Here is a 13543-nt window from a genome sequence, read left to right as displayed (position 1 = left end):
TCAAAACCTTGTAGTTCGGGGTAAAAATCTCAAAACAAATTGGTGAATTGATTGGTCCAAAAGCCTTAAGGTCTTTTGTTATCAAAGGGAGAAAACTCAACCAAACCACAAATCCACCATGTGAGGATAGCTTCAACATGCTAGTGAGGGGTTAACCCTATAATAAGCATGGAAGACTCATTGTCCATCACTAAGGATATAGGTGAGTATTACATCTACCTCAAGGATAACTCAAACCTAATAGCTAAAGGTTATGGAAAATTTTGATTAAGGAAGTGGCCACTGGAACCACAAAAGGGAAATTTGAATGGGTTATATTTACCAATTAGAAGTATATACAAAAGTGGTCAAAGTTGACTTAAAGATTCAATTCAAAATGAGTGTTATGAAAAGAAAGTTTGAAAATCAAAAGCATAAGGCTTAGGTTTCTAATGTTGAAAACAAAGGTTAAATGTTTGCACAAAAAGGGTTTTGGCTTAGGTTAGAGTGGAGAGATGAAGAAGAAGGGCTAAGTCCTAAGGAAAACAAAAAGATGAGGGATATGAAATGAAACCACACTAGGAGTCCCTCTCTTGAGATCATATTGATGATCCAAGTAGCTCCCATCCTTTGGAATAAGCAAGCACAAAGCATAAGCAATCAAACAAGTCTCATAAGAGATCCTCAATGTATCTTGTGTCTTCCACTTGGATGAACATGGTAATGATCCTCCAATTAAGCTCAAATGGAAACTCCTAGTTCAAGAGCACACACATCAAAAGTTCCATGGGGTAAAACACTCTCCTAACCCGAGACTAGGGAAACAACAAACTAATAGGGAGATTAAGACTCGAGCCTAATAGTTGTCTTGCATCAGCATGTAGTGCGAGCATAAAGAACGACACACTGAATAACGGGGGATTGGCTACTAATCCCTTTTATCCGTCAATTGCCTCTTCTCTTGGAGGTCTTAACAAATAACACATGCCACTTCTTGGAGGTCTTTGAGCACAATTTTAAGCAAACACAAACAGAGCCTCTGAAGGAGGACTTGCCAGCAAAATGCCTACCAAAAAGGTGACAAGACTTCAGACTACATGAAGTAAGAAGCTAACTACCTGAGTGGTGTGTCAACCACAATCCAATGCTCAAACAAAAGCTAAAGCAAGCAAGCAACTAAGGTACCTATACAAAGACTAAAGAATTAGTACTTCAGTCATACAACCAGAAAACAAACAGTGAAACCCTCTAACAGTTACACAATTCAGTGCATAAGTGCCCTAGCACTCAAATGAGCTCATGAGTTCACCATATCAATTAAAACCCTACAAAATAACAATAGGTTAGTATTCAATGTGCTTGCATCTCACAAAGTGAGAACAAACCCAATTACCAATGCTAAATATCCAATCCTGAAACAAAACAACAAAGTTAGCTTATGTACATCCAATCAACACAACAAAGCATAAACAACCAATGGCATGAGATGAATCAAATCACAAGCCCCAAACAGAACCATATGAACCCCTAGACACCAATCACCATGGCCAAAGATCCATCATACTCCAAATATCATTCAAATGCTTCAAAAAGCCTAAAAAATATGCACAAACTGAGCTTCCAACTTAGAAAATTCATACCAAATCAGAAATGCATGCAATGACTTTGAGATTTTTTGTATACGTTTCTCATGCCATGAATGTTCAACATGCAAAAAATCAAATCCAGAATGATGCAAATGCTATATGAACAAAAATGCACCAATTCAATGTCAAAAATGTGACACAAATTGTCACACTTTTCTCTATGTGTCAAAAATGATGATAACATGTGAGAAAAAATCCGAACCAGTGACCAATAATTCATGTCATGTATGAATGTCAAGCATGCAAAAAATTGGATCAAATGGCTCAACACTGAGGATTTCACAATGCATTGAATGCAATAGGTCAATTTGGTACAACATCAATTCAAAAATTCACACATAAAGATCCAGACATCAACAATTCTTGAAACCAGCATCATAAAAATGTAGACATCCATACAAAACTATGAAAAAAAATTGGGACTCATTTGGATCATTTTTGTATTTTTTATGAATTTTCTAAAATGACTAAAATAAATGGAAATATACATGGAAAATGGAGGGAAACAACATAATTCAAATAAATCCAGAAAAAACAGGAACCAATGGATCTGGCGCGCTCATCAATCCAACGCTCCACATTTGAAACATGAAACACACCGTTTCATTTAATGCGTCAGCATGCTCCATCAGCAGTCAAGCGCACGCGTGGATCAGTCAAAGCAACAACATCCAATCAAACTTCCATGCAGTAACACACATCGCACACACGTAAGCAAAAGCCCTAACACACGCAGACGCCGGAGCTACAGCTCCGGTCGTCTTCTCCGACGAGACGCACGGCGGTGCCGCCACAAAAATTTCCAGAATCTCACAAAACCTATACCGTTCCACTCGTCTTCCAACGCTGAATCCAAATATGACCTTAGATTTCCCTAATTCCTCATAGATTCTACAGATCGAAGAGAAACATTTTCTAGATCCAAACTTTCAGTCCACATAACATCCTCAATACTCACTCATTTTTAAATTTAAACACATCTCCATGCTCTACTCAACAAGATCTACAAGTCTATGATCAAAAAACAGCAAAAGGAGAGATCGAATTTTGAGTCACCTTGAAGTGCAGCTCTCTGAAATCGTGTTCTCTCAAGCTCTACAGCTCCAGATCTTCTCCTATGATCTTCCTATGAAGCTTTAAGAAATAATGAACGGTTGAATCCTCTTGAATCCACTTCAATTTCCAAATTCCATTGCCATGTTCATGTTCTTGGTCTGCTCGAATTCTGACTGAATTGCACCAAATGATGGATGAATCTTGCTCAGTGAAGCATGAGGATCAAGATTATGCAAGGATCATTGAGGTTTGTGTGAGAAAAATGAAGATTCGAAGAGAGATAATTTTGAGAGAGTTCTTGAATTTGGATCTGAAATGGTGGTTCTTTTCAGTTATGATTAGGGTTTCAGTATTTATACTTCATGCTAATGACAATGCTAATCATATTTTCCATTGGTTAATCATGATTAGTGAGATATGAAGTAACTTGCAAAAATGCAAAATGAGCTCATGTGCCCATAATACACGTGCACATCCTCATGTTAAGCTTTTAATTCACTCATGAACAACCAAGGGCTAGGATTTGAATATTAATTTGCTTGCATCTTAAGCCAAAAATGAATGGTGGAGATTTTCTTCATTTCGCACATGTGTGAAATAATGAACATACACACTTTTCCCATGCATGGCAAAGCTCATTTTGAGATGTCTTGAACATGAGAAGCATTTTGCCAAAAGAATGAACCAATATGAAGCATTACATCAAAAGTTATGCCATTTTGAATTTCCATGCACACTTTGTGATCAAATGACCATAACTTCTCAACCATTCATCATATGGACATGAATTAAGACTTTTTGTAAAGGGGAGACAAAAATCAACAACTTTCATGTTCACCAAAAATCCATTTGAAACTTCTTTGACATTGACAAGTCAAGTTGAAAGTGGACCAAAACTTGCCAAATTTGGAAACTTTGAATTATAGGTAATTTTCCATTTTTAGTAACTTTTGCCATGACCTTTGAATCTTCAAGATGGATGTTTATAATGATTAATAGACCCCATTTTAACATGATTGAGGTGTCTCAACTCATTTCCCCACCTCATAGCCCTCAGTTGACTGCACAATTGACTTTTGGTCCTCAGATGACCTTGGAATGTCCTGATTAACTTGAACCTCTACCACTTGGTGAAATTGATTCAAAATGAAACCCTAGCTCATGTAAGCTCCTTATAATAATCATGTGATCCTCATCCCAAGAAAATATCTCATCTCTTGCACAAAGGATCTTCTTGAAGCTCTTGACCTGGTGATTGCTTAAGCTACAAACAAAAGATGTTAGTGACATATTTTTGTGCTTTTGGTTAGTAAATAAAACAAGAAAAGCAATGATATACAATTAAAGCATGCTTGGTGATCTCAAACCACTCACAAGAGATCCCTACCTAAAGGGAAAGGGAGCCAAGATGCTCAATGATCCTTGAGGCTATGCAATGCAATGTTATGATGCCATATGGGATCTTAGGGACAAAATTGGGGTCTTACAATTACATCTATCGAATGCTGGATAGAATACCAAAAAGAAAATATCCTTCACCGGTTAGGATGAACATATCAAGGATAGACTCTGCAAAGGGGAGAGAAAAGCAGGATTTACAACTACCGGTTACTAGGCAGAAGACCGCAAAGAGAAGGAAACCCGTCATCGGTTAGGATGAACATATCAAGGATCAAATCTCTGGGGAAAAAATAGGGATTATAACTACCTTTTTACTGGGTAGAATACCAATGGGAGAATACTAGGTAGAATACAAAGGAATTAAATAATAGCTATAGCGAGGTATTCGTTACCTTTAGATTTATTGACTAAATCAAAAGTAAATCATACAATTCGAGTCGCCACCACACTTCTATTTATCCAAAGGAAAGGTTAGAAAGCGAACAAAAACCGAGAAGTTTTATCAAATCAAAAACTAATAAAAATGTCAGAGATCTGCGTAAGGGGGTTGGTTATGCAATGGGAAGGTTTTAAGCACCAAAAACATCCTTAGTACTCTAAGGGAGCCCTTTTTGCAAAGTTGTATGGTAGGTTGGTATTTGTGAAAATATTTGTGCAAACATGATTGGGGAGATGAGAAAAGAATATACATATTATTTACAATTTTGTTGTTTGAATGGATAAACCCATTGCCTACGTACCATCACAAAGGGTAGGATCAAAACCTCGTAGTTCGGGGTAAAAATCTCAAAATAAGTGGGTGAATTGATTTGGACAAAAGCCTTAAGGTCTTTTGTTATCAAAGGGAGAAAACTCAACCTAAACCAACAATCCACCATGTGAGGAGAGCTTCAACATACTAGTGAGGGATCCACCCTATAATAAGTATGGAAGACTTATAGTCCAATCACTAAGGATGAGGTGAGGTTTACATCAACCACTATGATAACTCAAACCTATGGCTAATGTTTATGAAAAGCTTTGGCAAAGGTGGCCATTGGAACCACAAAAACAAACTTGAGTGAGTTGTCTTTACAAATTAGAAGTATTCACAAAATAAAGTCAAAGTTGACTTAAGATTCAATTCAAAATAAGTATTATGAAAGAGTTTGAAAAATCAAAGGCATAATGCCTAGGTTTCTAATTTTGAAAACAATGTCAATGCTTGCACAAAATGAGTTTGGCTTAGGTTAGAGTGGAGAGAAGAAGAGAAGGGCTAGTCCTAAACATGCAAAGATGAGAGAAGAGAATAAAACCCTTGGAGTTCCTTTCTTGAGATCATAAAGATGATTCAAGATGCTCATTTCCTTTGGATTTAGCAAGCAATAAGCAATTAACTCAAGCAATCAAGAAAATATTCAATCAAGCTCCTAGGATCTCCATTTGGCTTATCTTTCTCTTAACTTGGATGCTCATGACAATGGTCCTCCTTACTATCTCAAGTTTGGAATCCCTATCACACAAGAACAAACAATCAAAAAGTTCACAATGCAATAAGAGGAATGGACAAAGAATGAGTTTAGAATTAGAGGTCCTTTCAATTCAACTTTCAAGATTAAGCATTCTAAAGGCAAGAGGCCTAGTTGCTCTTCAACAATTTTAGCATTCTAAAGGCATGAGGCCTAGTTTCTCTTGAACTTCATTAAGCATAGGTAAGGTCCTAATTCTAAGTCCTTTCTCCTTTTTGCATTGGGTTCACACAAACAAAAACAAAACAAGCACAAGGCAACAATATATTTACACAATAATATGCTTAAGTGAGCATAAGGCAAATGACATAGACATAAACATGTGCTCAAGTGAGCAATAGAAAAAATAGCATAAACATAAACATGAGCTCAAGTGAGCAAAGGGAAAAGGCAATATGAATAAATGAGCAAGAAATTAAATTGCATTAAAGTAAATTGCAAGAATTAAATGCTTGAATTAAAAGTTAGTAATTAGTAGTTAGTGTTAGTGTGCCATAAGACAATTTAGCGCTATGTTAAGCAATCGTAAGTGAACTAATGCAGTAGTCACACCTATCTGAGGCCGGTCAATAAAACTATAGGCAAATAAACACAAGTTAGAGACCATGACTAGTAAGCCAAGCTCCTACAACTTGCCATGCCAAAAGAAAAGAAGAATGACCTTGTATGGATTTCAGGTTCTTTGCTTGACCAAGAAGCAACCTATCTTGGACACAAAGCAATTCACTTGATCTTTGATCAAGTTGAATTTGATTTGGATCAAAGAAGGTTAAGCCCCTCATATGTCAAGGCTAACCACAAATCATTAACTCATTGGTCAAAAGAAAAAGAAGAAGATGAAGATGAAAATGAAATGTACAAAAATGGAAATTCAAATGACATAACCAAAACACATTGGTCAAACATGAATGGAATCAACATCAATCAATGGTAAACAGAAGTGAAATGAAGATTAGAAGTCAAGAAATGTCAAACATATTTTTGGTATTTTTTGGAATTAAAATAATACATAAAATAAAATAAACAAATAAAGGTCAAACTTCAAATCCAATTCAAAGCAAGTGGGATAAGTCCAATTGGATCATCATAAGTCTAACATGGTCAAACAAGGTTTGACAAATTTTCTCAACATTTTTTGAAAACAGAAACTAATTTTAAACAATTAAAAATGAAGAAAAATAACATAATTAGACTAAAATCTCAAAAAAATCTCAAATCAATTAAGAAATTGATGAGAATATTTTTCATAGACTTATCATCATTCAAAGATGTTAAGAAAATATTTTTGGCATTTTTGAATATCTAAAAGTATTTAAAATGAATTAAAAACAATTAAAAACAAAATAATTCACAAAAAATATTAAATGGAATCACAAAAATAATTAGAAATCATATTATGAAACTAGAATTTAAGAGAATTTTTTTGCAATTGGTCCAATATTTTTGTGATTTCAAATAAAGAAGTTATGAATTTTTGAATATAAATGGAATAAAAGAAAATAAAACAGAAATTCAGAAAATAGAAAAAAAACCACAGCACTTGGATCAACGCTCATTAATTAACGTGGCTGATCAGAAGGTCATGATGCGCGCGCGCATGGTGTGGACAAGTCAACAGCATAACACATTGTATTTAAAAAAGTAAACAGAAGCAAAGGTCAAGATTAGATCGTGGCTAATGGATCCAAGGGCTATGAGGTCCGCCACGTGTGGACGGTGGTGGAAACCACCGTCTTCTCCGGTGAGAAGCTAAAATCCGGCCACCAGTTGCAGGTTTTGCAACTCTAACCAAACCACACGATCCATACACCAAATTAAAGTCGGGGTGATGTACATCACCCCTGTAACCTTAGTTTTCACTCAAGATCCTTATGGAAGAATAAATTTGAGGTTGAAAAACTAGGTGTTCAATCTGAAGTTCAACAATTCATAAAATTAAAGCCACCATTGGCTTGCCTCTCACATGAGGACTTTAGAACACCAAACCAACACAAGCAATGCACAATATTCAGTGAGATTCGAAGCAAAACAGTTATAGTGTAAACCTTTGTAGTGCAGCTTTTATGAGCACAATTCAACCAATCCTTTGCTTGCAGCTTGATCTTGATGCTTGGTATGAGAGTTAGGCTTAGGAATTAGTATTGAAATTCAACTGATGTTGTTGAAAATCAAACTTGAAAAATGCAAGTGAAAATTCAAATTTCTTTGGTGAGAGGTTGGGAAATGAATTCAGCAGGGATTCAGGTGCCTTCAGGTTACCATTTGAATGAGGCAATGCATTCTATTTATAGCCACAGCTGCAAGGAATGTGTGAGCAAACTCGTGTGCATGAAATTGGGTCCTCCATGCATGGGCCTGTACAGGAGCATGTGAGGCCCAAAACCTATTGCAAATGAATGCTGAACATCAACCAAGTTGAATTGGACGTGCAGTTTGCAAGGCAATGGCTTGTGTATCAAGATTTAACATGAAATGCATAAATGGTCAAAATTGTTCATCTCTTCGAAAATCCCATTTGGAAAATCCAAACATAAGCATGTGAGTAATGGTTGGAAAGGTCTTTATATGAGGAAAAAAAGTTATGTTGAACAAAAATCCATTTGGAGTTTGGAAATTTATGAAAACTGGCCATGAAGTTCAAGGTACAAAACATGTATTTGAAAATTTTGCCAAAAATGACCAACTTCAAGCCCTCTGTTTCAATGATTCAAGCCTCAAATGACAAAACCTTCAACATAAAAGTTGTATATCTTTTCAAACTAATCAATTTAGACTTAAATTTTGCATCATTTTGAATTTTAATGAGAGAGTTATGGGCACTTGAAGTTGGACTTTTTCAAGATTCAATGGCTTTGGTCCAAAGTGACCTATAATGTTTTGTATTATCACATGTGTTTCTTTTAGGATTATGACATTTTGTACAACATAAAATTTGAATTAGACATCTTAAAATTTCTAATGCACTTGGTCTCACCTCAAAATCATAAAAAATGAGTGAGTTAGGTCCTTGGGAAGTTGACCTAAAATTAGGGTTTCAATCAAAATGACCTATAATGTTTTGAAATAAATGATGACTTTCCAAGTTTCAAATGGATTTTTGATGAACATGCTTCTTCCTTGGACGGACGTCCTTCACAGACTCCTTCTTCTAACCTCATCCCCATATTTACCATTTCGATAAATTCATTGGGGGCACTGACAATCATACGTTTGTAATAAAACAAACTCACGGTCTTCAAGAAAATCTTGGTCGTCTCTTTTTCTTCCAAGGGTGGACTAATCTGAGTAGTAAGCTCCCTCCACCTCTTAGCATACTCCTTGAATGTCTCCTTATCCTTCTGAGACATAGACCTCAGCTGGTTTCTATCAGGCGCCATATCCATATTATACTTGTACTGCTTGACAAAAGCTTCACCTAAATCATTGAAAGTACAGATACTTGAACTGTCCAACCCCATATACCATCTTAAAGCAGCACCAGACAGGTTGTCTTGGAAGTAGTGAATCAGTAACTGATCATTATCAGTTTGGGTTGACATCTTTCTGGTGTACATCACAAGGTGACTCAGCGGACAAGTATTTCCCTTATACTTTTCAAAGTCGGGGACTTTGAACTTCATCGGGATCTTCACATTAGGCACTAGGCAGAGCTCAACAACACTCTTCCCAAACAAATCCTTTCCTCTCAGAGTCTTTAACTCTTTTCACAGCTCGAGGAACTGATCCTTCATTTCGTCCATTCATGGGTCCTCAGATGGCTCGGAATGGTAGATGGTGTCCTCAACACGAGGCAGAGTATGAAAAACTAGAGGTGGCAATGTCATGATCAACCTAGATTCCAGTAGAGAAACAAAAGTGGGCACATATCCTTCAAGCATAAAGTTGGACGACATTTCCCAAGGGAATCCAGCAGGCATGGAAGTAATAGGAACAGTCGAGGTAGCAACCTCATAAATAACAATCCTCTGGGGAGGAGTTGCAGGAGTTGGTGAAGACCGATTATGAGCAGCAAGAGTAGACTCCATCATAGCAGTTAATCATGCAATTTCATCCTTCAACTATCTATTCTCTTCCTCTAATTGCTCCATGATCTTCGGTTGATTAGCGCAAGTGTTGTACCGGTGAGTCAGCTTGGCTGAAGCACAAAAGAATAACCGATAAGACATCTGGCGGAAGAAAACCTGCTATGCAAATGATGCATGAAATGCAATGTTTTTTGTTTATTAAATTTTAAGGAGCATATGAAGTTCTATCTGCAAATTTTAATAGTAGCAATTTGTTTGACCATAAAATCTCTTTTATTCATAAAATTTGGAAGGATTACACTGAGTACAATTTCAGAAACCAAAATACAAATACAAGAGAAAAGGAAACTAACCATCCTAAGGACCCCTTAGTAATGGTATAAGATGATCTGGATGTGGGCGCGTACTTCCTTCGGATGCGTTAGATCTCAGACTCAAAAGACGTCTTTATCTGAGCTTTTTTAAGGACAAGTTGATCAACAATCTTCTTCCAAGCACCGGAAGGCTGAGGCATACTAGAGGAAGGTGGACCCTCTGGCTCTCTCTGTCTCTTCACTGCTCGGTCTTCAAGAAGTTCAATAAGCGAATCCTTGTCCTTTGACTCAAGCTGCAACTCCTCATGCTTTCAGCTCAAAGCATGGAACCACTCTTCCCACATATCTCTCTCTTGCTTCATCTTGATGAGTGCGTCTTCCAACTCCTCTACATCTTGGTTAGGGAGAGTTAATGGCTCAACCACAACCATAGACATAGGAATCTCCTCTAATCCACTAAAAGGGACCTTGTCAGAAACAGGTATTCCCAAGATATGGGCATACTCCTCTGACGTAGGTACGAGCTGATAATCGGGAAAAGTGAAGCACCGGTAGAGAGGGTCATAGAACTGAACCAAAACACTCAAGAGTCCTCCAACCATATCAATAGATAACACAAACAAAAGCTTCTCATGACGTTGCTTGAAGTCCAAGGGATCTAATAGAAAGGATGATAACTTCCTAGTGTTCCTTCTTCAGCAATCCATGGTCTGAAAATATTTGCAAATAACACCTTAGTTCTTTGAAATTTATTTTTCTATGATGAATGTTATGATGCACATGTAAGCATGAATGCAATAATCACAAACAAGGGATCACACACAAGGAAAAAACAAACAAAGGTCAAGGGATGGATCAAGTCATCATAAAGATCAATCATCAATTTTGGTGGATTATGGTTTTCACCTTATCAACACCCAAGTTCCATTGATATTTATGAGACTTGATCGGATCAACCGAGAATCAAAGGGTTTATTGTGAGTCACGAGCATGGAGTCGGGTTAAGAACCATCCCAAAGGAGTGTACTAGGGATAAAAAGCTGTAGATCATGTTCTAAAAAGTTCACAGAGTCTTAATTCCATCTATCGGATATTACAGGTTAGGATGACTGACTCATCAACCCATAATATTCTCAAGAGAAACTCGTCTGAGTGTAGTATCGTGTAACAACTATTATCAGGTCTACACCTGAACAGTCTCCGCACTACGTCCTAAATAGGCCAAGTTGGGTTAAATGTTCTACGGTCCTCAGCTTCTCGGACCCCAAATTAGAGAAAGTAATGCCTAACCACAAATAACTTGTGTGACATTAGTAACTCCAAAAGGGTCTCCACTGAGTAGATGGGTCTCAAGCCAACTTGTTAAGGACTACTCCACACAAGTTGAACATGACTATACCATCCTCCTACCTTAATTGCACTCAAGTTCGGGTTAGAACTTATCTCACCACTCAAATATCACCAAGCACAACAAACAGATTATATCACACAAACAAATATACAAACATCAAATATACAAATATACAAATATACACACATAAAAAAGTAGGCTAAACCCACTGAGGACTACTGCCCAACAGTGTCGCCACTTAATTCCTGTAGCGGTAAATTCATGACCATCAAGTTATGGATAAGCTTAACGTCAATAAAACCAGAGTCGCCACCGGGCTCTTATTGTTTCTAAAGGAAAGGGGAAAAGTACGAACAAAACCCAAAGATAAGAAGTTTTCAAATCAAAACTAATAAAATGCCAGAGATTACAGGTAAGAGGGTTGGTTACAAAGAGGGAAGGTGTTAGCACCCAAAGTGTCCTAGGTACTCCTAGGGAGACCTTTTTATGTGTGTATGTGTTTTTGGTATAAAAGATGCTTGAGAAAAATAGAGTGTTGGGATGAGAAAAGAATTCATTGATTATATTTTTGTGTTTAACAAGACCTTCGGACTTGTGCCTACGTACCAACATAAAATGAGGGATCAAAACCTCGTAGTTCGTGGTAACAATTTCAAAAAATGAGTGGATTACTTTTAATCAAAAGTTAAGTGAAAAAAGGCATAAATGGTCCAAAAGTTTGAATGAGTGTTAGTTCTTTTTGTCTTTTGAAATTTTAAGTCAATATGGTTAAGTTCATTTACAAATTTGATTTAAGAAAAGAGTTTGAAAAATTCAATGGCATATGGCCAAAGTTTCTATTTGAAATAAGGTCTAAATTTGAAATCACAAGCAAAGAAAGTTTTTGAAAAGGGGGAGAGATTTTGAAATTTAATAAGTGGAAGGAGATGAAGAGACTAATCCTAAACATAAAATTAAAAGTTAAGAGTTGAAAAGATCTGACCGTTGGGATGCAATCCAACAGACAAGACTGTCATATAGAAGACTCACTTTCCTTTTGGACATAGAATCAAGAAATAATCAGCAAGCAATTAGCAATATGAAGACCAAGGCATCAAATAAAGATGGCCACATCCAAGCAAGCAAATCCCATAACTAGCAGTCTTCTTTGTCTTCTCATGTATTAGATGAAATACTCTTTGATCCACTTAGAATAAAGCATTAGACATAAGATCAAAATAATAGTTTACTTCAAGACGATGTAGCAGATAAGCTCAAATGAATCCCAATACTTGCATCATATGAAGGCTCAATTCTCAATAACTTCGGTCTCAAAATGTTGGGATTGGCCAAGTCCTTTTTGCACAGGGAATGTTGCCTAGTTCTAAGTCCAAAAGTTCAGATCAAGATCAATAGTCCACCAAACATTTTTTAGGGTTTTTTGTTGTTTATTAAGTATTTTTAAGGTTCCAAGACCACAAACATAATCAAAATATACAAACAAAATAAATACAATCACAATATATGGCTCAAATGAGCAAAGTGAAAATGGCATAAACATAAACAAGTTAAATGAAATGTAAATGGAAATGAATGATAAATGACTAGAAATTAAATTGAATAAAATAAATAATTTGAAAGTAAAGTAATATTAATAAGAGTTAGTAAAATGTTAGTCAAGATTAATTGCATGTAAGTGGTGTTTTGCTTTTTTGATTGATTAAGTCATTCTTTGGAGAACACTCAACCATCTATTCACAAGCATGGATCCTTGAACCAAGACATCTTCCATAGGAAGGAAAAAAAGCCAAGTTTCCGTACAATATCATGAAAGATGGGAGACTTACAATCTCACTTACTAGAATGATATGCCTTTAGGGTCAAATTTAGCTTTATGTTAAGCAATAGTAATTGGACTTATGTAGAAGTCGCAACTATCTGAGGCCGGGCAATAAAAACTTAGGTGTTAATGCATGTTAGAGATTTGGTATAATAAACCAAACTCCTAAAATATACCACACACTAAAAGAAAAGATCAAAAGGGATGGACCTACCTCATCCATACTAGTATTGGTTCATCTGACACAAAGTCATTGATGAACCAATTAGCCTTAGGATATTGAGACTTCATTGGTCAATGAGAGGAACGGGAAATAATAGGGATGAATATGAAATGGGGAAGGGAGTAAGAGAAACACAAATTGGTCATGGGAGGAATTTTATCAAATTAAAATAATTAATTCATTTTGGGAGATGAAATGTACATTTCATCAATCCCCTAAAT

The 13543-nt window shown here is 36.3% G+C and overlaps 1 protein-coding gene across 1 annotated transcript in view; it reads right to left on the bottom strand.

Moving 5' to 3' along the window:
* The window catches only part of LOC127080740 (uncharacterized), an 83520-nt gene extending 73905 nt beyond the window's left edge, over positions 1 to 9615 (bottom strand). The window contains exon 1 of the mRNA XM_051021036.1: positions 9397 to 9615. Within this exon, the coding sequence (XP_050876993.1) occupies positions 9397 to 9615 (219 nt within the window). The remainder of the gene's footprint in view (positions 1 to 9396) is intronic.
* Between the last annotated feature and the right edge of the window lie 3928 nt (positions 9616 to 13543).

The sequence above is a fragment of the Lathyrus oleraceus genome, chromosome 5 (assembly GCF_024323335.1).
Source record: "Lathyrus oleraceus cultivar Zhongwan6 chromosome 5, CAAS_Psat_ZW6_1.0, whole genome shotgun sequence".
In the NCBI taxonomy this organism is placed as follows: domain Eukaryota; kingdom Viridiplantae; phylum Streptophyta; class Magnoliopsida; order Fabales; family Fabaceae; genus Lathyrus; species Lathyrus oleraceus.
Note: the sequence above shows the minus strand (reverse complement) of the source record. Positions and strands in the feature narration are given on the sequence as shown.